General features: G+C 45.6%; 1 protein-coding gene across 1 annotated transcript in view; it reads right to left on the bottom strand.

The window, feature by feature from the left end:
* The window catches only part of NCAPD3 (non-SMC condensin II complex subunit D3), a 48,797-nt gene that overhangs the window by 9,738 nt on the left and 11,941 nt on the right, over positions 1–27,118 (bottom strand). The window contains 25 exon segments of the mRNA XM_040431090.1: positions 5,182–5,250; positions 5,467–5,603; positions 5,679–5,824; positions 7,183–7,353; positions 7,428–7,538; positions 7,642–7,844; positions 8,322–8,455; positions 8,535–8,672; positions 8,766–8,845; positions 10,870–11,108; positions 11,624–11,755; positions 11,844–11,955; positions 12,655–12,762; positions 12,914–13,029; positions 15,256–15,356; positions 15,441–15,632; positions 15,783–16,003; positions 16,912–17,046; positions 17,125–17,198; positions 18,358–18,432; positions 22,397–22,459; positions 23,460–23,523; positions 23,525–23,578; positions 23,580–23,689; positions 23,692–23,713. Of these exon segments, the coding sequence (XP_040287024.1) occupies positions 5,182–5,250; positions 5,467–5,603; positions 5,679–5,824; positions 7,183–7,353; positions 7,428–7,538; positions 7,642–7,844; positions 8,322–8,455; positions 8,535–8,672; positions 8,766–8,845; positions 10,870–11,108; positions 11,624–11,755; positions 11,844–11,955; positions 12,655–12,762; positions 12,914–13,029; positions 15,256–15,356; positions 15,441–15,632; positions 15,783–16,003; positions 16,912–17,046; positions 17,125–17,198; positions 18,358–18,432; positions 22,397–22,459; positions 23,460–23,523; positions 23,525–23,578; positions 23,580–23,689; positions 23,692–23,713 (3,007 nt within the window).

Below are 27,118 nucleotides of genomic sequence, written 5' to 3'. Positions count from 1 at the left end.
TGGAGGTGAGGGACCCACGTGAGGAGAAGATGACCCTTGAACAGAGTTTATGGTAACCCGACTGAGCCCAGGATCCAGTCACCACATGCAAGCCAGCCAGGCCGATAGCACAGCAACCCCCAGCCACTGCAGGAGCAGATGCAACCCAGGGGTAGGGATGGAGGGCAAGGGGACCTGCTACAACATGAACCACCGAACAGGGGCCCAAGATAATACGTCCCACCAATGACGCTACATATGGGCAGGGAGCACTGTGGAGATGGGGAAAGCACCCTCTGGGAAGAAGGACATCTCGTCCTCCCACCAGAAATTACGTGCAGAGTCCTCTAGAAGGCCACGAGGGAGGCAACACCCCTAGAAAAAAACTGGAACCCAGAAAAAATGGCGGGAAAGAGTTTGGCCTAGTCCCGGCAGAAGCCGGGGGCTAGAGTAGATATAGTAGAGCCGAAAATGAGGCACCACAGGCGGACTAATGCTGCAGGGTGCCGGGAAGCAGGAAAAAAAGCTCCAAAAGGCTACAAAAAAAGGGTATTCGTGGAAAGGGGGTCAAAGTGATCCCCCACTGGTGAGAGAAATGACCCAATAGAACCCCTGGATGGCAGGGAAAAATTGGAAAACAGATGCAGCCTTGTTACAGCCGGGGACTAAAGTAGATGCCGTAGGCAAAAATGAAGTACCCTAAGCGGGCGGACACCGCGGGACCTGGGGAGGGGAGAAAGGAATGCCCTGAGGGGGGAGGGAAGGGTGTGATAGCGACCCCCATATAGAAAATGAGCCACACAGAGATCCTGGATGCCAGGAAAAAAGGTGGGAACTAGCGTGGCCTAGTCCAGGCACAAGCCAGGGGGGACCCCGATGGAGTATGGATGGATGGAAGAGAAGGAGTCCCTAACTATGGTAGGGAGCATACACACCATCTGGTGTCTTTGGGTGCCGCAGGGTCACCCTTTCGGTAAACTCGCACTAGAGTGGGATTACCGGTACTCCACTGCGGATAAAGTAAGGGGGAACTGGGTGACTACCGAGGTACGTGCCCACAGGGGGTGCTACTAAAGTGGACCTCCCTAATGAAGACCCCCTGTTGCAGGATAAAACCTGCACCTGTAAAGTGAAGAGAAAAAAATTAAGAAAATAAAAATAAAAGAAAATATTAGCAGCAAGACCTGCAGGAGAAGAGCAGGTCTAGCCTACAACAACCCCAACAGTAATACCCAACTCCTCAACCTACTACAACTATACAAAAAAAGAGCGAGGATGTATCACGATAAAAAAAATCTAATTTTATTCAATTCAAATATGACATAATCAATACAGGTTAGAGCATAAAAAGGGGGACAGGACATGGAGACTGAGCCACTATGGGGCTCTACAATGTGGAGAATCACATTTGGGGGTGAGTGTAACCATACACAGCAGGTAACACAACAATATAATATAGCAGAGGCTACAGACACAGGATTGGTTGCAGGTGCAATTGCTATACCTTATAATTGAACAACTAACATCCTCTCGGTCAAAGCATCTAACCTATGGATACTGTGGGGTATTAATAGGACGGTGGAGTGCTCACATAAAGATGGTATTGTACAGATGATTCTAACCACTCATCCCACCCTGCACTAAGTACCATGTTACCTACCCATATTGCTGCTGTGAACTGGTGACACAGATCCCCAAACGCATCAACCTCGACACGTGTTTCGCCACGTAGGCTTCGTCAGGAGAAGAGCAGGTCGCATCTGCCTCCTACGGACACTAGACTAAAACTGATTAGCCTAGTGTCTGTGGAGAGGGTATAGTCCACCTGGGCGGAGCCAACCTTTTTCATATCTAGTGTCGCCTCCTAGTGGTAGCTAGGCGTATACCCCATGGAGCTGTGTTCCCAAATGACATTAATGATAAAATCAGATAGTAACACATTTTCCTTTATTTCTAATCTGTTTTTATTTCTTATATTTCCTGAACATGATTATTAGGGCAGCCATTTTGCCTGAACTGTTAACAGCATTTAGAAAGCATTACAAAAATTGCTTTACAGCAACCACATGGGCCATGGACACAGTGGTCAGTAGGGGACCTCGTGGACTTCTATGGGAGAGTCTTCTAGGCATGCTCTATGACCTGTGCAGAGGTCATTGTACAAGGAAAAAATAGATAAGATTTGACAATCACCTATTGTGAATGGTGGATCCTGCCACTTATCTTTCATTCTGATCCTGCCTGTAATGATACCACCTCTGTGTATATGTACGCAGGTAACTGCAGTAAAGTGATCTGTACAGACCAAGAAGTGGTGCCAATTATTATTCTTAGTGGTCAGTAAGAAAATAGCAGGATTTTATGTTTTTCGTTTAAAGAGGACCTTTCACTTGTAAAAACTATGTGAACTAAGTATGCTGCCATGGAGAGGGGCGCCCAGGGATCTCACTGCACTTACTATTATCCCCGGGCGCCGCTCCGTTCTCCCGTTATTCCCTCCGGTACCTTTGCTCTGAAGTTATAGTAGGCGGTGTCTTCCCTTGTCTTGTGGGCGTCTCCTTCTCCTAGGCTGTAGTGCTGGCCAATCGCAGCGCATAGCTCACAGCCTAGGAGAAAAAAAACTCCCAGGCTGTGAGCTCTGCGCTGCGATTGGCCAGCGCTACAGCCTAGGAGAAGGAGACGCCCACAGGACAAGGGAAGACACCGCCTACTATAACTTAGTGAGTGAAGATACCGGAGGGCATAACGGGAGAACGGAGCGGCGCCCAGGGGTAATAGTAAGTGCAGTGAGATCCCCGGGCGCCGCTCTACATGGCAGCATACTTAGTTCACATAGTTTTTACAAGTGAAAGGTCCTCTTTAAATATAGATATTGACATGGAAAATTAACCACTTCCAGACCGGGCCATTTATCCCCCTTCCTGACCAGGCCTAATTTAAAAAATCTGACGTGTCACTTTATGCGGTAATAACTTTGGAATGCTTTTACTTATCCAAGCCATTCAGAGATTGTTTTCTCGTGGCACATTGTACTTCATGTTAATGATAAATTTGAGTCAATATGTTTTACCTTTATATATAAAAAAAAATTCCTTTGGCCGGCGCATACGCACTGCGATGCCCATTCTTTGTACGGCATCACAGTAACTATTGCGCATGCGCCGGCTAACGACGCCGATTTTCGCGTCGTTAGACGGCGCATGCGCAATAGTTACTGTGATGTCGTACAAAAAATGGGCATCGCAGTGCGCATGCGCCGGCCAAAGGAATGAGTGCGCCGGCGCGGGATATTGGCAGCATAACAAGTTAGTACAAAGGAGGTCAGAGGGAAAGGATGGGCGGGCAGAGGGTAGGAAGGGGCGGGGGGACGCAATGAGAAGGCTGAGCAAGCAGGGCACCTAAGAGTAACACCGCCCCTGGGCACTTGCAAGCCCTCATTCGCATATCTTATAAAGATCGTTTTTGAGGGTTCTACAAGTCCAGGATTGATGCCAGAGGTAACGTTTTTATTAACTGTAAGCATGCTAGGGAGCTGTGGGAAGGGTTAAAAAAGTGAAATGCTGGTGACAGACTCCCTTTAAAAATGTTACGCATAAAAAAGTGATTTAATCATTTTCTGATGACACATTCCCTTTAAGTAAAACAAGAGGGATGTCCTTATACTGACCACAGTTCACAGGAACACCAGCCCCCCTGTCCTTGTATGAGGTACCACTATACCCCCACGACAGACTGCATCATGGACTACATGGGAGGGGTTCATCTTTCAGATCAAGTTCTGAAGCCGTACATTGCCATGTGTAAAACTAGGGAACAAAAGGGAAGGACCCAAAAGAAATGCAAAATGTCTTCCAAAAGGGGGATCAGGAGCGACACATTTTATCACTGTGCAACCTGCCCTAAAAAACCTGACCGTACATAAAGGATTGATCCAAAGCATACCACTCATCCATGGATTATTCATTTTATCCTTTATGCACCCTGTATTTTTACCACCATATTACGCTCTGATATACACAACTTTCATATTCACTTTTCACCAAGCACCACACAGTCATTTCTGGAAGATATCTGTTGGACCGAAGTACTACACATCTTAAAAAATTCCTTGGGGGAAGGGGGTGCAGTTTCTAAAAAGGGGTCACTTTAGTGGGGTTTGCACTACAGGGGTACCTCAGGGTCTCTTCAAATGTGAAATAGCACCAAAAAAAACATATGGCACTCCTTCCCTTCTAACCTCTGCAATCTGGTCATGCGGCAGTTTATGGCCCCATTAACGTTGTTTTTGTAAACTCTATTATAAGGGTCCATTCACATGTCTGTAAATTCTGGCAATTTTCCAGAACAGGTGTGGACCCATTCATTTCAATGGGGCCACAAAAGATGCGGACAGCACACAGCGTGCTTTCTGCATCCGTAGTTTCTTTCGGCGGCCTCGCACAAAAAGTTAGAAATGCCTATTCTTGTCCGATTACGAAGAGGACATGCTCTATCATAGGGCCGGCCATGTGCGGTCCGCAAAACCCCTTTAACATACAAGCAGCACTCTGAGGCCAAGGCACCACTTGCCTCCTGATGCTGCTAACGGAAGTCTTTAGAAGAGCTGCATGGCTAGTGCACATGCCCTGGAGCTGAGGCACTGCAGAGCAGTGGTCAGAGAGGAAGCTGCCATGAATGCATGCTCTCTCTAACTTTGCTGGACTGAGCATATGCTCGCACTGTGAAAGCAAGCCCATTGCTGCTAGATCACAGCGGTGGCCATAAACCCTGACAATTAGCAGTAAAGAAAGAGTGGCGAGAAAAGGATGTACTTAATATATTTGGTAAGTGAGGTCTTCAGTTTTTCTGCAGGAAGGGAGGCAATTAAGAAGACGGGAATAAGGGCTCATGTACACAAACGTTGTTTGGTTCAGCATCGGAGCCGCATGTTTTGCGGCTTGGATGTGGACCCAATCACTTCAATGGGGACGCAAAAGATATGGATAGAACATGTCCTATTCTTGTCCGTTTTGCGGGACAAGAATAGGCGCAAATATTATGGGCAAACCGTTCAGTAAATTGCGGAACGAACACAGCCAACATCCGTGTTTTTGCGGTCGTATGCATGAGCGCTAACCATTTAATGGCAGGCTAATTGCAAGCAGATTCAACAGGTGCTCACAATCTAAAACATGGCTGGAGATATGCAGACTGCATACTTACGTTCTGGAGTACTGATCGCTCTTTCGTCAAGTGACGTATTAGATTGCTGATCGGAGCTGCGGAATGAGACTACAGGAAAGAAGAAAAAAGAAGAAAAATAAAAGTTGAGTTAAAAGGAGAAACAAAGCCCAAAATAAAAATAAATAAAAAACACAAATTAATGATGAAAGCATTGTTACAACAATGACTTCTAGATTTTATCAGCTTGCAACTGGCCACAATCAACCTTGGTACAATGTCATATGATGGGACATGATCAATTAAATGAAACCATTCAGCTCTTACCCAGCTTACTGCTGTTGCTGCTGGATGGGGGTGGTGTTGATGGATTCGCCCCAATGCTCTTGCTCCTCTCCTTCCTTAAGTTTTCCACTGTTTTCCTTGCAGAATTAAGGATGGCGAGAGTGCTGAGGGACTTTTGCCTGCAGGAAGACAAAACTAGTCAGCATATACATCTCCCAGTATAAGAACAGAACCCTCAAAGACCTCATCTTTACCTTGGACGAGAAACCTGGCCAGCAAGGATGCCAACCCTGGGTGTTGTAATGGGTGTAGAGGGAGTCCCTCCAGGTACCTCGCCTATAGTATGGAGAGGGGACCGATGAGCAGTTGGGGTTTGGGGTGAACCACTGGCAGCAGAGGCCTAGAGAAATGACAGAATAGTGAAGACTAGTCAGGGCAGGCACTATCTCCAATACCTGGAGGCCATGCAACGCAACTTCTTGTGAAGGAAACTAGAAAGCCCTGCCGGATGCAATATTCCAGTAATAAAAAAAATCCCCACGTATGACAGCAGTGTGGGCTGGACAATGAGAGCTTACTGTATATTTACCATCATCATTTTGTGAGTCCATATAGAGCTTCTCGAAATAACATGTAAGAAATAATATCTGTATAATAGGCATTATTTCCTAGTGTTTTAAACTGCATGGAAGGATTACTGTTGTGGAGTCCTAGCCAGCCTCTGGATGGCTTGCACGCTGGCTTTCCTCCTCAATAAAGTAGTGAAAGTTTAAGAGAATTGCAATCTGCCGGTCAGGAGCACAGAGACGGCTGGGATCCCTTCCTCAAATGTGCACCTCTTAAATATCCACCTTTTACAGTCTGTCTACTAGAAGTTATATCACTGCACTTGCTGACTTCTAAGGACCTTTTCACTTCCGGTCCATGCGGCTGTCAGGACCTTGCCATACTCCATGCAGCAGACACACTTCCAGTGTCGGTGCCACACGGCACAGTGGAACCATGGATCAGTAATGCATTAGAAAAGAATACTCCTGAAGTGGGGAAGACCCACAAATTGTCCAGGCCCCGGAGAGCAAGGTAACTACTCCACCCCCGAGTATATTAAAAACAGATTCCCCTCTCATTGCCCTGCATTGGGAGGGGTTAAGGTTTAGGTGGAAACATTTCATGCCCATGCCTGGAGGAGACTTAGGCCCTCAGGTAAGGCTAGGTTCACAACTGCATTAGATGCTCTACTTCATGCCCTGCATCGGGAGGGGTTAAGGTTTAGGTGGAAACTTTCATGCCCATATCCCTTCAGTTCAGTTTTGTCCCCATTGACAATGAATGGGGACTAAACTGAAGTGTTTTCCCGCTATTGAGATCCTGATGATGGATCTCAATAGCGGAAAGGGAAAGCACAGATTTAAAAGTAGCCTAAAATGGAATATAGCTGGGTCGCCACATTTGTCACATGGGCGTTTTTTTCACACCACCCTCTCCACTTGAGTGGTGGGGTCGGGCCTTAAGCAAATTTATCAGAGGAGTAAAAACTTCTGCAGTCAGAGTCTGGAGTAGTTTTTACTCCAATTACTCCGGCACACAGACTGCTGGAGATGCGCCTAATTTATGAACAGGAACATGTCTCATCATTAATTAGGCAAATCCTCCAGCAATGTATGGGGGAAAAAAACAAAGACTGGCGTAAAAACCCATTCTTTGTAAATGACCCACATGTGTTAATTCTCTGCCACACAGCAGTTCTGTCCTTCTTACCTGTGGACTGCTAGATGCAGCAGCGGTGGAAGAATTCACATTGTTCTGCTCGTTTTGTTCCCTCTCCAGCTGCTCCTCGTACTTTTTCATGTCGTACTCCAGCTCTGCTGCCAACTGTTTATCGGCAGCAAAGAAATCTTTGATCTCATCTCGGTAATCCTGCATCATCTCCTGCAGATGGAGCAGAAAATGTTATGCCTGTATATATGGCATTTACCCACAAGTCTCTTACACTGGCTACCTACCCGCAAGTAATTCATGAGGTCCCGCAATGCAGGGATCCTCTGCTGCTCCAATAAGCCCTTCAGAGATGAAATAATGGGGATGATGTTTTCTACAAAGTTTTTCTTTTGGACCTGCAGGGGTAAAAGAAACAAGATGTGACATACTCTTTCTATACAGCAGCAGACTAATCACTGATACCAGTCACTACCCCCCTGTACATTATCAAAATGTCACCTGGGAAATTAGTTTCTTTTGTGCCACTTGCATTACAGCATTAGCCATAGCCATTTCATCGTCGTCTCCTCCAACAGTCTCCTCCCCTGGTTTTGACCTCATTGCAGATAACTTGATCTCCTTGCAGCTCATGATTTCAAAGATGTCGGATAGCAGTTCATTGGCTTCAATGTCAATTGGTAACACGCCATCCACAAAGCAAGCTGGAGGGGCAATGACAATTAACAGAGAGACCGCTCGATGTAAAAGACCAAACACATAGAACAAATACCACAGAACCCTCATACTGTCTAGATGGCTCCAGAATAGTGCCTCTCATACTATGAGGCATGCCTCACATGCTGTAGAGGTCTTTTCTGGCTACACCACTGTCTGGTTCAGAAACTTAAGTCCTTTTGAGTTTGTTATTCTTTGTCCAAGAGGGAAATGAAGAAAAGAACTGAGAAAATGTTTCATTTTGCCATGGACTTTGACCAAATGGTTAGGCCAGTGCATCATTATGATCTAGCTGGTGAGGTTCCAGTGGCGAAAGATTGAGAAACCTAGAACGACGACGTCTGAATTGTGTCCCTCCAAAGACCTCAAGTTCCAGCATGTTATGACAGTCTGCTGCCTTTACAGCATGCTTGGCCTCGTAGTATCACAACAGCTGGTCTAGAACATGTAAGGTGTAGACATACCTAAAACATTCTGGCTTATCTTTGTAGTCAGACTGAACCTTTGCTCGTCTGTAAAGTGCTCCAGCAGGAATTTGTAGATTTTTATGCGTTTCTCCTTGTTCTCCTTTCCTTTCAGGGAGAACAGCTTCCTCTCCCTAAAAGAAAAAGTCAGCAAATTCAAAGGGTACCAGCTCAATACCAATGTTTGGGAATGCAGCAAAATGCAGAACTCACCTCTCGGTCTGTGAAAACTTGTTGTACTTGTCGTGTTTTTCGTAAGAAGTAAAGTGAAAAATGCATTCAATAAAATGCTGAGAGAACATGACTGGGTTTCTTTTCAGAAGAAGGTGAACCAAGCAGAATTCTGCAAACCTGGAATATGGGAGGAAAAGAACAGTAAAGTTGCTGCACAGAATCTTGCTGAAGTTGCTGCACATGTGGATACCCTTTATCATGAACACTTACTTGGCAATATCCGGGTCTGGGTCCACCAGGACACTGACAAAGTGGAAGAACAGGGAGCCCTTCCACTTTACAAACTCTTCCTGCAATGAAAAAGATAAATAAAACGATCAATGCTTTCCCAGGACAAGTCATCTACACCGTTATATTCAACATAAAGGCAGCATATATGCAGCGGCACTGCAATATAGGGGGTCCACATCTACTGGTCTAGTACGTCAGTGTTCGCGAACCTACTATATGCGTAACCCAAGGTGTATGCACCACAGGGTGACGGGGTGCGCACGACTGGCTTAGCATCCAGCTACATGTTATTCCTGGATGCTAGGGCCACTCCACATTAAAGCCATCATCAAGACTGTAATACAGTTTAATACTGCAGTGGGAATGGGAGACCTGCTCCGCCATTCACTCTAATAGGCCTCCAGCCTTTAGGCATGAAGCAGAGGCCAGTGCAGGCGGCGTGATGACATCATCATCATCATTGCACTGCCTAAGCCCGTCTGCAAGCAGCTCAAAATGCAGGCCAAAAGAGGCCTGTGTCCTGCACCAGATCGCTGACAGCGGCATGGAAAGGTGAGTGAGGCGGGTATACGATTTTGTTATTTTTTGTTGGGGAAGGATACTGTTGGAACACTGTTATTATCAATGAGAGGCAATAGGTGGGCTTTAATACTTTTAGAGGCATTATAAGAGTGCATCAGTACCACTGAGAGCACTTTGATGGGCTCTGATACTTCTGGGACCACAATAGGGGGGGGTCATTATTACTGGGAAGCACTATTGAGAGCTTTACTACTTCTGGGGGCACTCCTCGCATTTGTACTACCGAGGAGGAGACTATAAGGAACTTTATTACTACTGGGAGGCACTACGGTGGCCTTTGTTACTTTTGGTGCACAGCTTAGCACAATTAATTTTTTTTGGGGGGGAGGGCGGAAGAGACACACTATGCTTACAGCACTGTCACACGCACAATTATTTCTGTGGGCATTGTGTGGCAATAATTATTGAAAAAGGCACTGTATGCGTGGTACTAGTATTTTCAGGAGAACTATCTGTTTCATCAGTATAATATTGAGGAAGGCAGCAGGGGTATTGGAGGTGGCAAGATGGGGTGTTCATAAGGTGGGCAGGATGATAGAAAACTAGGATGTCTTTGACAAACTCTGCAGAGATGAGACATGGCTGAAAGAAGTCATCATGGCGGTCCGAATGGAGAAGATAAGGAACGAGAACATGTGCATCAGAGGATGTAAGAGGTATGTACTGCTGTATTCTCCTGTATGTTTGGTAGCGAGGAATGCAATTTAAATAATAGTCATCCATCATGGCGCGTCATTTTGACAGGAAGCTTAGCGCTGTATGCTGTTCTATTCTGTCAAATCTAAAGGAACACAGCCTATCACAGCAGCACGAGAATAGTCTTATTTTGTTAACATTTAACACTGTTTGGGGTACTCTGTTCCAATGAAAAGGCTAGGAATCTATGTAGTAGGTTAATAATTACATTACTTGTTGTCGAGCAGATTACTGATCACATCCCTAGCAGTTGCGCTAGTTACTAATTATATCCTTGGTGGTCAAGTGGGCAATGATCCCATCCCCAATGGTGTAGTAGGTAAATAAAATCCCAGGTGGTCTAGTGGGTTTAACATGTTTATTCCTAGTGACTAAAGAGTTAATATCACCTTGTGCTGTGTGGCCAGCACAAAAGCCTTTGTAAACAAAGGAGCATACCATATTAAATATAGGAAACGGTGCAGAATTTCCACATAGGTTATATTAGTAAGTGTCATAAAATAATCTTACAAACACATTCGGCAACAATAACCAGAAAGTGGCCAACCCCTTTAAACATTAGTAAGTAACCGAGAAACCATATGACCTATGACAGAACAGCTGTCAGTTACCCCCTTAGGATCCAGCAGTCAGCCCACAGTGACTTATCACATTCAATGTACACATTTTTGCACTGGTAAACTAGGTCACATAGACGATCAGTGCAGGAGGATGGGAGAACTGATCAACTTCACAATACATGAGCACCACTGGTGTCCTCCAGTGCTGCATTGGACACGCTTCTCCTAGAATATAAGCATCTTACCTGAAGAAGGTTGGTCAGCATGATCAGTGTCTGTTTCCGGATGAAAGGATCTCTGTCCTTGAGACACACAGACACATTAGGGATATATCTGTCCACCATGGTGGTGTACCGAATGCACAGGTCACAGATGACAATGATCACATTGTTCCGGATGGCAAGGTCATTAGATACTTCAAGTTCTCGAGCAAGGGCAGGTATACACTTCTTAGCAAGGTCTTCATGCTGGAGACACAACTTTCCTAAGGGAGATAATGGCCCACATTTATCAATGTGTTTGCATCTTTTCTCACTTGGTCCCTGGACCCTTGCCGATCAGTTGACCGTACATCGGTCACATTGGCTAGTTGCGGCTCAGCCCCATTCAAGTCAATATACCATGTATGACTGTGCTTGGACAGCCGCCTTGAGTGCTCATAAATTTTTAAACGTGGAGTGAAAAGTGATCATGGTTTGCTGCTTGGCTAGGATGTATATACATTTAGACATTAGTTATACCAATCCAGCATTACAGCCTATATTCTAGTCCTATATTCTGCAGAGCTGCAATCCTCCGACATTCCCTGCTTATTAGGTGTCTGTACAGCACTTGCATTGAAATGTAAATTTTGGCAGACAGTCATGTGTATGGTCAGCTTTAGTTTGACTCCATATCAAGTAAAGAAAATGTCATTGCATGCCATGTACCCAATGTTCATGTTTCGAGTAGGAACAATGCAAATTTATGCTGCAGGGGAATTGTGAAGACTTTTCTTACCAAGTGTTATGAAGGCATGCGCTCGGAGCAGAGGTGGCATAGTGGACCCTCTGAACTGGGACAGTGGTTGAGATTGTGGTTGAGACTGTGATTGGGACTCTGGAACACCATCATTGTCAGGGACACTGGAGTCTGGAGGAAGAAATAGCAAAATGAGTTATTTCAACTGGTAATCCCATTATAGAACATGCAGGATAGTAAACTACGAACATGGACTCACCCTGTTCTTGATGCACAGATGCCAGGATAGACTGAACCAGAAGCATGACTTGTTTCCCTACACGTGCTGGACAAAGCTGAGCAGCTTCACCCAGAGTAAAGAGATATCGGACCTAATAGAGGAGGAGCGGAGTAGGATATGGTTAATATAGAGAGGTTGACATTGTTAAGTGACGGGCCTACATTCAAATGTAACACAGTAATGCCATCTATAACCGCCAGGAGGATCGGATGGTATGGGAGAGACTATTATATCATGCGCCCCCTTTGTGGCCGGAGGAGGAAGCACCAACGTTGACATAACCTCAAGGTGGAGCAATTATACTTTACATTGGTATGGGAAAATATAACATGGAAATAGTATTTAGGTGACAGGGTCTTGATGGAGACTAAGTCTGACCATTTAAAGGGGTTTTCAAGCTTAATCACTGTAGATAAAACTTCTACAGCTTTTTAATATACTCGTGTTTCAATTCTTAACCATTTTTAAGATCTCTACATATGGTCAATGAATTAGAACAGACTTGTCTCCATTCACGGGCTACAAACCCGTACATATCTAGCTGAGGTGTGAAAACAAATGGATCCAATCGAGACAATGCTCTGTGAATGAAATGCATCTGTATGTATGACTGCATTTTCATTCACTGACAGCAAAAGTATACAGAACATAAGGAAAAAAAATAAAAAAATTCCATAAAACTAATAGATGATATGATGGATCAGTGGGCCCATGTGGGCAATCACGACAGTATATTCCCCATTACGCTAATATTTCCCAGAGGACAGAGACAGTGTCTAAAACCCCTCACCATTAAGTCCTGATCAAACTGAATATGCTGGCTATCGGCCATCACGACAGAGGAGATGTGCTCTTCACAAACCGACACCAAATCTCCGCACACATCATTAAGCAAATCCTGCAATAAGAGGCAAAGAGGAAAAAAAGTCACCAGAAATTGCAGATATTTCCAAAACCCAAGTGGGTCTAGGTGGAGCCAGGATCCCTGGCGATGTATTAGGGTGTATAGTGTATATATTACAAACACAACCTCTGCTTCAGCATTTTACCTGCACTGCTTCAGGCGAGTCCAGGTGACCGTAGCACAGCTTCTGCAGAGCCTCTATCGCTGGACTTATAATCTCTGATGGACACTTAAACTCTTTCAGCCAGGACTTTACATCATCTGTACAGAAAGAAGAGCAATGGACTTTAAATCTCCACTCTACATGCAGACTGATGGCTTAAAGAGGACCTTTCATGGGTCCAGACATTAGGAAATCAGTAGCAGGTTATGTAGGGCATAGAGCAGGAATCTAAGAGCCGCTCCGTTCACCCGCTGTCCCCCCTGATATGCTAATGAATAGCATCGGTACAGAGAGGAGGAGACTACCCTGTTTCTCAATGGGCGTCTCCTTCTTCCTGGCTGTATCGCGGTCCAATCACAAACAGCCTTTTCTTTGCAGATTTACAATGCTGGAGATGTGGCACTCCATCGAGTCGTGCCCTCCTGATCAGCCTGTCTGCCCCATAGGCTGATTTTAATTAGTTTCAGTATAAAGCTGTGGCCTGCTCACTACATTCATTGGAAGCTGTCTGGCACAAGGAAAGGTATGGGGTGGGCTCGGCATACATGTTGGTACCTGCATCCCTTGAAAGTAATGGTAAAAGGCAGAGTGGACCCAGCATGCATGTGGATCCAACACTTCCTGAACTTTATGGCGGTCATTATGGTGCATAACAGGTAGTATTTAGTGTTAGGACCAGTCTTACAGAGATCGCCTTGATGTACGGCAGACGGGCTCAGATGGTTTTGTACAAAATGCATTTGCCAAGCATCTCACTTTATAAATAAGCGTAGCATTAGCACTATAACATTTTTTGTGACTATGGCATTATTGTACTTTATCTGATTTGCACCAGTAGACTGTATTGATCACTACTTGAATTTTGATACCCGTATGGGCCAACTAATGTGGGTTCAACCTTTTACTCAGTTGGTAGTCTAAGTTGTTGTCTCTACAGTAATTCCTGGTTCTTGCCATTTTGCACTGGTCACCATCTAATATTGGATGCACTTTACTGGCCAAGTGGGGTCTCTATCACCGTACTCATCCGCATGATTTTATATATGTGTTTATAGTCATTGTTACATTGTGTTTCAGTGAAGTGATGTTTTGTTGTATTACATGTGTGGTCCATGTTTTAGTAACTATAGGTCATTAGTAAAAATGATTTTGGACCATTTATAAATGACTATGTTGGAGCCATTCCTCTATCATTTCTACTAGTTTATGATTGAATTGTCAGCAGGCCCATCTGGGTGTTACCAGTTGGGGGTGCGCCCCAGCATAGTCTAACACTGGCAGCACTGATTGGATAGTGTCAGACTGTGCAGGGACACACCCCACCTGGTAACAGCCATATGGACCTTCATTGCAAACTAACAATTCATTCATAACTTCCAGCAGGCAATAATAAAGGAATGGCACAGCACAGATTCATACCAATAGATGCTCCAGAATTGTTATTACACGGAGAATGCAAGTAGTTACTAAAAGAGACATGTCAGGAGAGGTGACTGGTCGTCTTTAAGCACAAATTGAATTATAAAAACTGCAGGACGTCACATGACACGATGATTAAACTTTTTTGTTCTTACATATTCTTCAATCTGTACAGGACAGCTTGACCCCCAATTACAATTTAACTAACAATTTCCAGGGAAGGAGAGATTTGTGCCTCTGATGTGTTTAATGCACAGCCGATTGTCTTCACTGGATAAGTTGTAACAAACTCTCAGCTGTGAGATGTATCAGGCCTGTTTAGGAATTTAGCCTTGTTAGGGTCCATTCACACGTCCGTTTTTTCTTTCCTGATCTGTTCCGTTTTTTGCGGAACAGATCTGGACCCATTGATTTTCAATGGGTCCTGGAAAAAAACGGACAGCACAATGTGTGCTGTCAGTTTCAGTTGTTCCGTTCCGCATGTCCGTTTAAATATAAAACATGTCCTATTCTTTTCCGCAAAATTCGGATCCTGGTACAATACAAAGTCAATGGATCCGCAAAAAACGGAAGACATTCGGATGTCATTACGTATGTCATCCGTTTTATTCGGATTCCGCTCCTGGAAATAACATTTAAATTTTTTTTTTTTTCCAAAGAAATCCAAAACAACTTTATTTGCTTATTGAAATTTATACATGTTTCCGTTTTTTGCGGATCTGCAAAAAACGGATGACATTACGGAAACATTTTCAGGAACAACGGATCCGCAAAAAACGGACCGAAAATCGGGATATAGAAAAATACTGACGTGTGAATGTAGCCTTAAGCAGAGGTCTTGAAAATCAGGAGGATTGTAAACTCCCAACAGAACCATTGTCTCAGAGTCTGGAAGATTCCCTTACCAATCAGGAACGTTCTCCTGTCTGCAGGGAGATGTTTCGCAACGTGGCCGATCACACACAGAATGTGCCCGGTGGTGGCGCTGGAGCTTGCTTCCGTCTCTCTGGAAGAGAGAAGAGGCCGAATAAAACTGAAGCTTGACTTTCTGAACATCATAACATCTGAAGACAGAACCGACGTCACTTACCTTCTCACCTGGTCCCAGGCATTCAGGATTTTGGTGTAATCCAGTTTTGGCGAAGACCCAGCAACCTTAGCAAGAACCATCCAGGCTGAGGCCGAGTGCTCCGTCTCCGTGTGAGAGATCAAATTGTTGATTAAAGTAGAAGAAAACTTATCCTGCTTTGCCCATAGGTGAAACGCTTTAGTCAGATACCGGCTGTGGACAGAGAGGAACATGCCACATTTGTTAGTGTCGGATAACCTCTTTAATGGCAGATGTTACCGCATAGATGTGCAAGAAACGACACCATTTTAGGAACAGATTTAGCGGCACCACCATGTTAGGTCTGGGGTGAGTTTCCCCTACCCGAGGTCCTGACTCTCTGTGATGAGTAGATGCAGAAGGTTCCAGGTCAGTTTCTGCTTCTCGTCATCATCTCTGTAGCGGTTGTAATGTTTGATGCCCTGCAGGATGAGTTGGTCCAGGCACTCCAAGGTTTTCTCCTGGATGGAAGACTCTGTATCCAGCACAACTGGGATCAGCCCAGTAAGCCAGGCTTTCTGCACCAACACACTGTGCGGTTGGGCCTAAAGAGGGAGGAAGATACATGGTACTGTCTATACTAGATACAACTGAAACAAACTCTCCCCTGTGAAAAGTAACAGGTATAAACAATGAATAATTCCATTCACTGCAAGCAGGCAGAGATCTTCCAATTGGTGTGAAACTGAATCAATGTATTACCCAATTAGACTTAAAATTGAAAACTTCCTGAGGGTATTGCCACACACCCCGGAAATACTGCAGATTTACTGCAATGGATTTCCAGGCTAAAAATCTGCAGAAATTTACAGTAGCAGCTAAGGGGACGAGATTTTAATCTCTCATATTCAAGCGTCGCAGAAAATGTAATGAATCCACGCATAAAACTTGATACACATTTAAAATCCACATTGCATGTCAATTTATGCGGCAGATTTCTACCATAGATTTCACCCTTGGCAGTGCAGCAGATACACAGCTAAATCTGCTGCAAAACTGGACTGTCCGCTACAAAATATGTCCCATGTGGACGTCCCCTTAAACCAAAGGGTTCTCCGCCTTTGGATAGGTCACCAACATCTGATCGGCGGGGGTCCGACATTCAGGACCCCCTCCGATCAGCTGCTTGAGAAGACAGCAGCACTAGCAATTAGTGCCCAGGCTACATGACATAGTTGTAACATCACTGGCCTGCGGGAAGCAGCGAGAAGGCAGCGGCAAACAGCTGATCAGCGGGGATCCCGGGTGTCGGACCCTCACCGATTACATGCTGATGACCTATCCAAAATCATCAGTAAGAAAGACGGAGAATTCTTTTAAAGACACACCAAATTAACATACTATGAGAAAACACGACATATGATGGGTGGGAAAGACAAATCATGAAGAAGAGAAGATGGACTCTATAGAGATCTATGCCAACATACGATCAATAAAAGGAAATATCACCAACCTGCAGGAGCTCCGTCAGGGAGGTCAGAGCCTGCTTTCGCACAGACACTGCAGGGTCTCTGCATCGGTCTTGCAGGGTGGCGAGATCATCTGAGCTGCAGGGGATCAGGTTGTACTTCAGGATGTTCACCAAGACCTGGACAAAAAAGACCCAGAGGAGATGAGAGCCAGTGTGGCACAGTGGTTGGAGTGATGGACCATGGTTACACCATACCTGCAGCGCAGATTTCCTCACATTAGTCTTCTCATCTCCAGCTCTTAGCCGCAGCATTTCCAACGTATCCTTTCCTGATGGGAAGGAAAACAAACACTTTCTTTTAGCTTTCTAACAGTCTTCCTGCATTAATTCCTCACCAGATCCCTGCTTGACGTCACCACAAATAGGTACAAATCAGCTGACAGATGCCCTTTTAACCAATGAGACTGGCTGACTTGTTACATGTGCACGTGGCAGCTGAAGGCATCTGTGTTCGGCCCAGGTTTATATGCAAATGAGCCTTAAGGAGCAATGGGGGCATTGCCGTTACACTTAGAGGCTCTGCTCTCTCTGCAACAGCTGCGTCCTCTACACTTTGATTCACAGGGTCAGGTGTGATGATGTTTTCACTGCCTGGATCTATCAAAGTAGAGAGGGGGTGGCAGTTGCAGTGAGAGCAGAGCCTCTAGGTGTAATGGCAACACCCCCATTGCTCCTAGAGGCTCGTTTGCATATATTAAAACCTCATTCTTCTCAGCAATGTGTACACATATGAACTTGGGACCAACACAGATGCCTTCAGCTGCCAAGCGCACATGTAACAGGTCAGCCAGTTTCATAGGTACAAATCTGCTGACAGATGTCCTTTAAACAAACATTCATGTCACAACTGACTCGCTGAACCCTATTAAAGGGGTTCTCCTATTTATTTATTTATTTTCCTAAACTGTCGAGATCCTGTTAAAATAATAGTAATAAAGTACCTTACCTGCACCACTGCTGCAGTAGCAGTAGTAGTATATGGGATGAAACAGTCTGGCTGAGAGGACAGGGTGGGATCGGGAAGGTAATTCTTTTTTTAAATTATTATTTTAAATGCAGTTTGGAATAATAAAGAACTGACAACCCCTTTAACTTTGGGTATTCAATGGCAAGAAGCAGCAGCTGATTCATCCACATTTGTTGTAGTCTTCCAAGCCAGGCTTTATATGTGCTGGGCGCTGCAGATGTGCCCATATCACCTCTCAGGCAATCCGTCCAGAGGGAGGTATGATTTGCATACAGGTAGCACCTTTTAGAAATATCCAAATACAAGTTCTGGGAGGGGGTGCTTAACCTTCAGCCATCAATGCTTGATGGGAGCTCCAGCTTCACAACAGCTGATGAGTAATAGGTTGCAGGTCCAAAAGAATGCGCTATAAGTGTGAATACTGCCCTAACCAAGAAGCTTCATGACACAGAGCCACTCACCATCAGCCCCCATGGGGTCACCGTCATCTGTCACTTCAATGGTCCTCAGAGCACCAATAGTCTTGCGGGTAGAAGCTGCCAGAAAGGTGACAATACTGATAAATCAACCACATCCTCAAAAACAGCACTCACACAATGGAAGAAAAACCTCACATGTCATGGTGCAAGTTACCCAGCTTTCCCAGGACCCCAAAAGGCAATGCGCCTAGGTACCACCCTGTGGATTTGGGAGTGAGAGCGATTTATTTAGGTACATTTAGTATTCAGCAGAATCTATTACAGCTCCACATTGCCCGTCGCCTCCTTTACGGGATCCTAAAAAGCAAATGTGCCTAGCTTCCCTACAGTATGCAGGATTTATGACGGCAAACTTAGGGCTCATGCACACGAGCGTATTTTTTGTCCATGTCTGTTCTGTTTTTTTGCGGCCCTTTTCACTTGAATGGGGTCGCGAAAAAACAAAATGACTCTGTGCATTCTGTGTCTGTTCTGCAAAAAAAAAAAACATAGAACATGTTCTGTTATTATCCACAATACAAACAAGGATAGGACTATTCTACCATGGGCCAGCAGTTCCGCATAATGCACACGGCTGGTATCTGTTTTGCGGATCTACAATTTGTGGACCGCAAAACAGAGGTCGTGTGCATGAGCCCTTAGACGTATGTATTTATTACAACCTCACCTGGATCCATCCTAAACAGCAAATCCAACTAGTTATGAAATAATTGGACTTATCAAAGCATAACTAGGCAGATTTGACATTTTGCAGTCTGGGAAAGCTGGACTGTGATGGATAACCTATTGGCTATATGAAATACACCCAATACCTCTCCGATACATTATGCATATATTTCATCTAGTATCCGGAGGAGCACAGTCTGGACATGATTGCTTCTCCATCTTAAGTGTCCTGGGAAAGCTGAGTGACTAGTCGTTCTAGTTATGTGGGGGGAAAGGGGTCGTCTCACTTCAGCAAATGGCATTTATCATGTAGAGAAAGTTAATACAAGCCACTTCAGTAATGTATTGCGAGTGTCCATCCTTATACACTATTCGTTTCCATGGTTACGACCACCCTGCACTCCAGCAGCAGTGGCCGTGTTTGCACACTATAGGAAAAAGTGCCGGTCTATGCGCACTCTTATGGTCCCAGCCACCAGAGAGGCCGGCGCTTTTTCCTTTTTCCAATACAAACAAGGATAGGACTATTCTACCATGGGCCAGCAGTTCCGCATAATGCACACGGCTGGTATCTGTTTTGCGGATCTACAATTTGTGGACCGCAAAACAGAGGTCGTGTGCATGAGCCCTTAGACGTATGTATTTATTACAACCTCACCTGGATCCATCCTAAACAGCAAATCCAACTAGTTATGAAATAATTGGACTTATCAAAGCATAACTAGGCAGATTTGACATTTTGCAGTCTGGGAAAGCTGGACTGTGATGGATAACCTATTGGCTATATGAAATACACCCAATACCTCTCCGATACATTATGCATATATTTCATCTAGTATCCGGAGGAGCACAGTCTGGACATGATTGCTTCTCCATCTTAAGTGTCCTGGGAAAGCTGAGTGACTAGTCGTTCTAGTTATGTGGGGGGAAAGGGGTCGTCTCACTTCAGCAAATGGCATTTATCATGTAGAGAAAGTTAATACAAGCCACTTCAGTAATGTATTGCGAGTGTCCATCCTTATACACTATTCGTTTCCATGGTTACGACCACCCTGCACTCCAGCAGCAGTGGCCGTGTTTGCACACTATAGGAAAAAGTGCCGGTCTATGCGCACTCTTATGGTCCCAGCCACCAGAGAGGCCGGCGCTTTTTCCTATAGTGTGCAAACACGGCCACCACTGATGGATTACAGGGTGGTTGTAACATGGAAACGAGCAGTGTATAATGTGATGGAAAAATGGATCAAGCCAGCACAGGAAACAAATATGGACAATCACAATACATTAGGGAAATTGCCACCAAAAAGTTTATCTGACAGTTTAAACCAGATAGTAGCACACATCTTTTTTCTAATCTGCTTTTATTTTCTGATTGCAGATTTATTTATTCTATTTTCTGAACAGGATTCTGGGAGAGTCCATCTTGCCTCAGCTGTTCTTACCAGCATTTAGATAATTTCTTTACGGCAGCCCATGGGCCATGGACACAGTGGTCAGGAGGGGTCCTCATTGACTTCTATGGAGAGTCTTCTAGGCATGCTCTGTGACCTGTGCAGAGGTCATTGTACAAGGAAAGAATAGACAAGCTCTGACAATCACCTATAGTGCAGGGCTTGACAAATTTCCTTGGAATCTAGGAGCCAGCTAAAAAAGTTAGGAGCCAGGCGGAGCCGCGTCATAAAATCTATATTGCGATATAATTTTAAGCTGTATATCGCAATATATCGTTTTCTATATTTGAGGGGGGGGGGGGGGGGGGGGTGTTCAAACTTTTTTTTTTTTTACTTTATTTAATAACTATTAGCCTCCTTAAGGGCTAGAACCCTTGTCATATTCACCCTAATAGAGCTCTATTAGGGTGAATAGGACTTTACACTCTCCCTGCTGTCCTGTGCTTTGTGCACACAACAGCAGGGAGCTGACCATGGCAGCCAGCCTCTGATCAGCCCCCCCCTCCAGCCTCTGATCAGCCCCCCTCCAGCCTCTGATCAGCCCCCCTCCAGCCTCTGATCAGCCCCCCTCCAGCCTCCCTCTTATCAGCCCCCCTCCAGCCTCCCTCTTATCAGCCCCCTCCAGCCTCCCTCTTATCTGGAGGGCTGATAAGAGGGAGGCTGGAGGGGCTGATAAGAGGGAGCTGGAGGGGCTATGAAGTCCTGGCTGCCGATGGTATGTTAGTGAGCAGCATTATAACTCACGTGCGCCGTGGCCGCCGGGAGCTCCTTCTTCTCATAGGTCTGTGCGGCGCATTGCTAATGCTATAAGCATAGCAATGAGCCGCACAGACAGAAGAAAAGAGCGCCCGGCGGCCACGGCGCACTGTGAGTATAATGCTGCTCACTAACATACCATCGCAGCCAGGACTTCAGTAGCGTGACTCCTGGCTGCCATGGTAACCGATCGGAGCCCAGCATTACACTGCTGGGACTCCGATCGGAACTGCCCACTGCCACCAATGCAGAGAGTCGAGGACTGAAGAACCCGGCCCCCGACCTCTGACAGGACGCTGTGATCCGCGCGAATAACCCCTCAACTGAGGGGTTAATCGCGCGGATCACAGCGTGCAGTCATAGGGGCCGGGATATGGCCGGCACATTCATTGGTGGCGCAGTGGCCACAGTCCCTCCCCTCCCTCCTCCTACCCTGTTCTTAGTGGCCAGCGGCAGCCGCGCACAGTGGGAGGGAGGGACTCCTCTCCTCCACTGTGCCGCCTCAGGAAACCATGGTGCGCGCCGAGAGCGCATCTTTGAAAACGGGTGACAAATACCCAAGCGCCAGGGACCAAATTCCTGGTCGCCATGGCGACCTGGCGCCCGGGATTGTCGAGCCCTGCTATAGTGAATGGTGGACCCTGTCTTATCTGTACCAGAGGTGGTATCTCCCTTTTATTACAGGCGGGGTTTAGAATAATACATAACTGCAGTAAAGTGATCTGTAACAGAGGCGCCAATTATTAGACATAGTGGCCAGTGCGAACACTGCAGGAATTTATGGGTTTTTGTTTAAATATAGCTATTGACATGGAAATTTAAAAATAACTATCAAAAATTCTTAAAAAATGATGTGATGTTATGATTTAAACGATAGGTCATTTTCTGATGACACTTAAGTGCCTTGTATTATAATTTATCATGTAGAGAAAGCTATTGCTGAAATGAGACAACCCCTTTAATAACCACTACACTAGCCAAATATTCAGCAGATCAGCACACTTATGGTTGCTGCAGTCTCCCCCTCAGACAATGGTCAGCTGCCACAGAAAAGGCAGTTTACCTAGACACATATCGACCACAATAGAAGTAGAAGCCAAGATGGAGTTTGCTCAATACAAAGCATTGTACAAATTGTAAACCTTTACCTTCCGTGCCATTGACTGTACTCTCAGCAGTGACTGTGGTTGCCGAAATAGTGCGGCAACTGCCTGAAAGTGGAAAAACAGTGCGTGAGATGAGGCAAATGAACAAACTGAGAAATGCTAAATCCATGTAAGTTACACAAAGCCTGCACTAACAGTGTGGAAAAACACAAAGGGGGCTGGTGACGTTCATGTCCTGTCCTTTTTTTTTTTTTCACCAAACTATTACTCCCTGGTGGGGTACAAATCTAGAGAGTCTTCTTATCAGACATCTGTCATAACTGAACAAGATTAGGCTTTGTGATATATTAGGGAGATTTTACGTCTGAAGCCAGCAGAATAGGGGTGCAGCTCTGGAGTATATTCAGGAGGTAACTCAGGGACCAGTACAGGATAAGTAATGTATGTACACAGTGATTCCAGCAGAATAGTGAGTGCAGCTCTGGAGTATAATGCGGGATAAAACTCAGGATCAGTACAGAATAAGTAATGTATGTGCACAGTGACTCCAGCAGCAGAATAGTGAGTGTAGCTCTGGAGTATATTACAGGAGGTAACGCAGGACCAGTACAGGATAAGTAATGTATGTACACAGTGACTCTACCAGCAGAATAGTGAGTGCAGCTCTGGAGTATAATACAGGATAAGTAATGTATTTACAAGGTGAAAAGTATACGTATAGATAAACTTTAAAGTGTTCTCTGGAACTTTACTACTGATGGCCTATCCTTAGGCTAGGTCATCAGAGAGATGGCAGGGGTTTGACTAGTATCGCTGTAGCTCCAGCATCCAAATGGGCACCAGAGCTACAAAGCTCATCTACTGTGTAGTGGATGGAGCTTGGTTACCGCTTTTTGCTCTGGTCCAAGTAAATTGAGCAGCGCTGAGTAACGAGCCCCAGGACTACACAGTGGACGGAGCTGTGTAGTTTCGGTGCCTGTATCTGGCACTAATGCAAAGGATAGTCTAAACGGCAGGGGGTGCCTGGAATCAGATCATCAATATGAGATTGGTGGGGATCAGTCCTAAAGATAGGCCATCAATATTCAGGCCCTAGTGAACTTACTGCCTTGCAGCAACTCAGAGATTCCTTCGGACACAGATGTGGCGTTTTTATCTAGACACTGCGCCCAGGCATGAGAGCGCTTTACTGCGCACAGTTGGAGCTTTGTCAGAACAGCGGTCTGAACACCATGGCCTGCAGCAGGAACTTGTGTTGTAGAAACTTCAGCTGCTCTAGTGGAAATGAAGCATCGACTGGCCTCTCCGGCAGCTCAAGCAGAGCAACGGTGACATCAGAGCAAACACTCTATATGAGATCTGTGGAGTGAGAATCAGGGGGATTAAAGGAGTATTCCAGTTTATGCCATTTAATCTTAAGTTAATCATTAATTATGTTATCGCTATCAATTTGAACATTTTTTAAAGGGGTTTTGTCTATGTTTAAGGACCTCTCGGCCTTAATCCCCCCAGATTGTGAGACCTGCGGAGGGAAGAATGCCCTGAGTTACTGGCTCCTTCGGCCCACTGCTGCCTCTGACATGCTTGGATCTCATGTCCCTATGGGGGGGGGGGGTCACGTGCGACTCTGCAGACAATGAAGGACCACTGAGGTGTTACATCCCCAATGCTTCTGGTCATTGGCTGCAACGGGCACACGTGACCTCATCAAATCAGATGTAGGCACCCAGGACTGAATGGAGATAGTCAGGAGCTGCTGGGCACCAAAGGAGCTGGAATCCTCTGTAAGTAAGCAGGTTAAGTGTGCTCTGTTCACAGGTCCAGTGAAGTGAGAGCTTTTAACATGGACAACCCCCTTTAAAATACATTTTGCGAGGACTTATCATAGACTATCATTTTACGCCAGTCTACGTTCTCTGCCGCACTGCCAAAGAGGAGCCCAACTTATGACGACATGCAGGGCTCTTCAAAATTAGGCCTGCGTGTCGTTCATATATTAAAGGGATTCTGTCATCAGATTTTACCCCTATAACCTAAAGATATCCTCATGTCCGGACTAATAAGAAGAATCCTAAGCTGGCCTTATATAAACCTCACTGTGGCTCTATTTGTCAAAAAAACAGGTTTTTATAACTGCCAATCACTTACTTAAGGTGCCAAATGGGAGGTCCGTTAATACAGGGTGCCGGCGCACCCCTCGCCGTACGGTGGCCAGCGCCGCCTTCAGTCTTCATCGCCGCCTTCCCCGTCTTCAGCGCCGCCTTCTACAGCTCAGCGCCACCTTGTGCAATCCTCCCGTCCCTCTGCCAGATCCCGCGCCTGCGCACTAGGCTCAGCCTGATGCGCCCGTGCGGACTCCTGGCAGCGGCTTCATTGAGCGAAGTGCGCATGCGCCGGCCTGATGCGCACTTCGCTCAACCCTAATATGACCTGACAGAGCGCGGGATCTGGCAGAGAGACGGGGGAGGATTGCGGAGGCGGTGCTGAGCTGTAGAAGGCGGCGCTGAAGACAGGGAAGGCTTTTACATATACCCATGCTGGGTGAGAGAAATATCTTGGCAAAAGACAACTTTTCCCATTTTTTTTATACAAAGTTGGCATTTGTCAAGATATTTTATCTCACCCAGCATGGGTATATGTAAAATGACACCCCAAAACACATTGCCCAACTTCTCCTGAGTACCGGCAATACACATGTGTGACACTTTTTTGCAGCCTAGGTGGGCAAAGAGGCCCAATTCCAAAGTGCACCTTTAGGATTTCACCGGCCATTTTTTACAGATTCTGATTTCAAACTACTTACCACACATTAGGGCCCCTAGAATGCAGGGCAGTATAACTACCCACAAGTTACCCCATTTTGGAAAAAGACACCCCAAGGTATTCCCGTGAGGGGGCATGGCGAGTTCCTTGAATTTTTTATTTTTTTGTCACAAGTTAGTGGAAAATGATGATTTTTTTTTCCTTACCAAAGTCTCATATTCACTAACTTGTGACAAAAATAAAAACTTCCATTGAACTCACTATGCCCATCACGAAATACTGGGGGTGTCTTCTTTCCAAAATGGGGTCACTTGTGGGGTAGTTATACTGCCCTGGCATTCTAGGGGCCCTAAAGCGTGAGAAGAAGTCTGGATATAAATTGTCAAAAAATTTTTAGATTTGGATTCCGTGAGGGGTATGGTGAGGTTCATGTGAGATTTAATTTTTTTGACACAAGTACAGTGGAATATGAGACTTGTAAGAAAAAATAAAAAATTTCCGCTAACTAGGGCCAAAAAAATGTTGAATGGAGCCTTACAGGGGGGGTGATCTGGGAAGTCTATATGGGGTGATCACCCCCCATCATTGATCACCCCCCTGTAAGGCTCCATTCAGATGTCCGTATGTGTTTTGCGGATCTGATCCATGTATCATGGATCAGATCCGTAAAAAAACATACGGACATCTGAATGGAGCCCTTACAGGGGGGTGATCAATGACGGGGGAGTGATCAGGGGTCTGTATGGGTGATCACCCCCCCTGTCATTGATCACCCCCTCTATAGGCTCCATTCAGATGTCGTATGTTTTGCGGATCCGATCCATGTATTCATAAAAAACATACGGACATCTGAATGGAGCCTTACAGGGGAGTGATCAATGACAGGGGGGTGATTAGGGAGTCTATATGGGGTGATCACCCCCCTGTAAGGCTCCATTCAGACGTCCGTATGTGTTTTGCGGATCCGATCTATGTAACCGTAAAAATCATACGGACGTCTGAATGGAGCCTTACAAGGGGGTGATCAATGACAGGAGGGTGATCAGGGAGTCTATATGGGGTGATCAGGGGTTAATAAGTGACGGGGGGGGGGGGTTGTTGTGTAGTGGTGTTTGGTGCTACTTATTACTGAGCTACCTGTGTCCTCTGGTGGTCGATCCAAACAAAAGGGACCACCAGAGGACCAGGTAGCAGGTATATTAGACGCTGTTATCAAAACAGCGTCTAATATACCTGTTAGGGGTTAAAAAAAAAAAAAAAATCGCATCTCCAGCCTGCCAGCGAATGATCGCCGCTGGCAGGCTGGAGATCCACTCGCTTACCTTCCGATCCTGTGAACGCGCGCGCCTGTGTTAAAGAGCAGTACCATGGGGAGGGAACAAGACCAGAACGAATCCAAGGCCTGTCATAAGGCCCTGCACAGAACCGCAGGGGGAGGACACACCCAGACCCCTGCTGGGCAGAAGAAAACAGCTTGGGACATAAGCCACGGCTTAGGAGACTTTGGAAGAAGTGGAGCAGCACACTGATATCCACGAGCTGGACAAGAATGAAAACAAGTAAGGCGCCAGAGCAAACTGAGCGACTGCGGAAGATACAGGAGAGAGAAAACATGGCCTGGGCCCAGAAGACTTCTAAGGAAGGTGATACCCAAGGACCAGGCACCAGGACACGACATGGCATGAGAAGAAAATGAACTGGCCCACAAGAAAAGAATATTGAGGGAGAGCAGAGACAATGGGAACAAGGCAGTGGAACAGACCCCAAAAAAAAGCAAAAAAATTGGGGAGTAACCTGGTAGGAAAAGTGTCCTCCGGGATAAAAAAACCTCCCCTTTAGATCTACGGCCAAGGAGTTTGTCTCATAAGAATGTTCCTCAAGGAGAAAATATGGCAAGCAGAGACATGGAGAGGAGGACCTTAAGCTCCATAACAAGAGAAGAGAGAAGCCGTCTGATACCTATGGAAGGCTGCCTGAACTGGCAGACCTAACCAGAAGATA

This window comes from Bufo bufo, chromosome 1 (genome assembly GCF_905171765.1).
Source record: "Bufo bufo chromosome 1, aBufBuf1.1, whole genome shotgun sequence".
In the NCBI taxonomy this organism is placed as follows: domain Eukaryota; kingdom Metazoa; phylum Chordata; class Amphibia; order Anura; family Bufonidae; genus Bufo; species Bufo bufo.
Note: the sequence above shows the minus strand (reverse complement) of the source record. Positions and strands in the feature narration are given on the sequence as shown.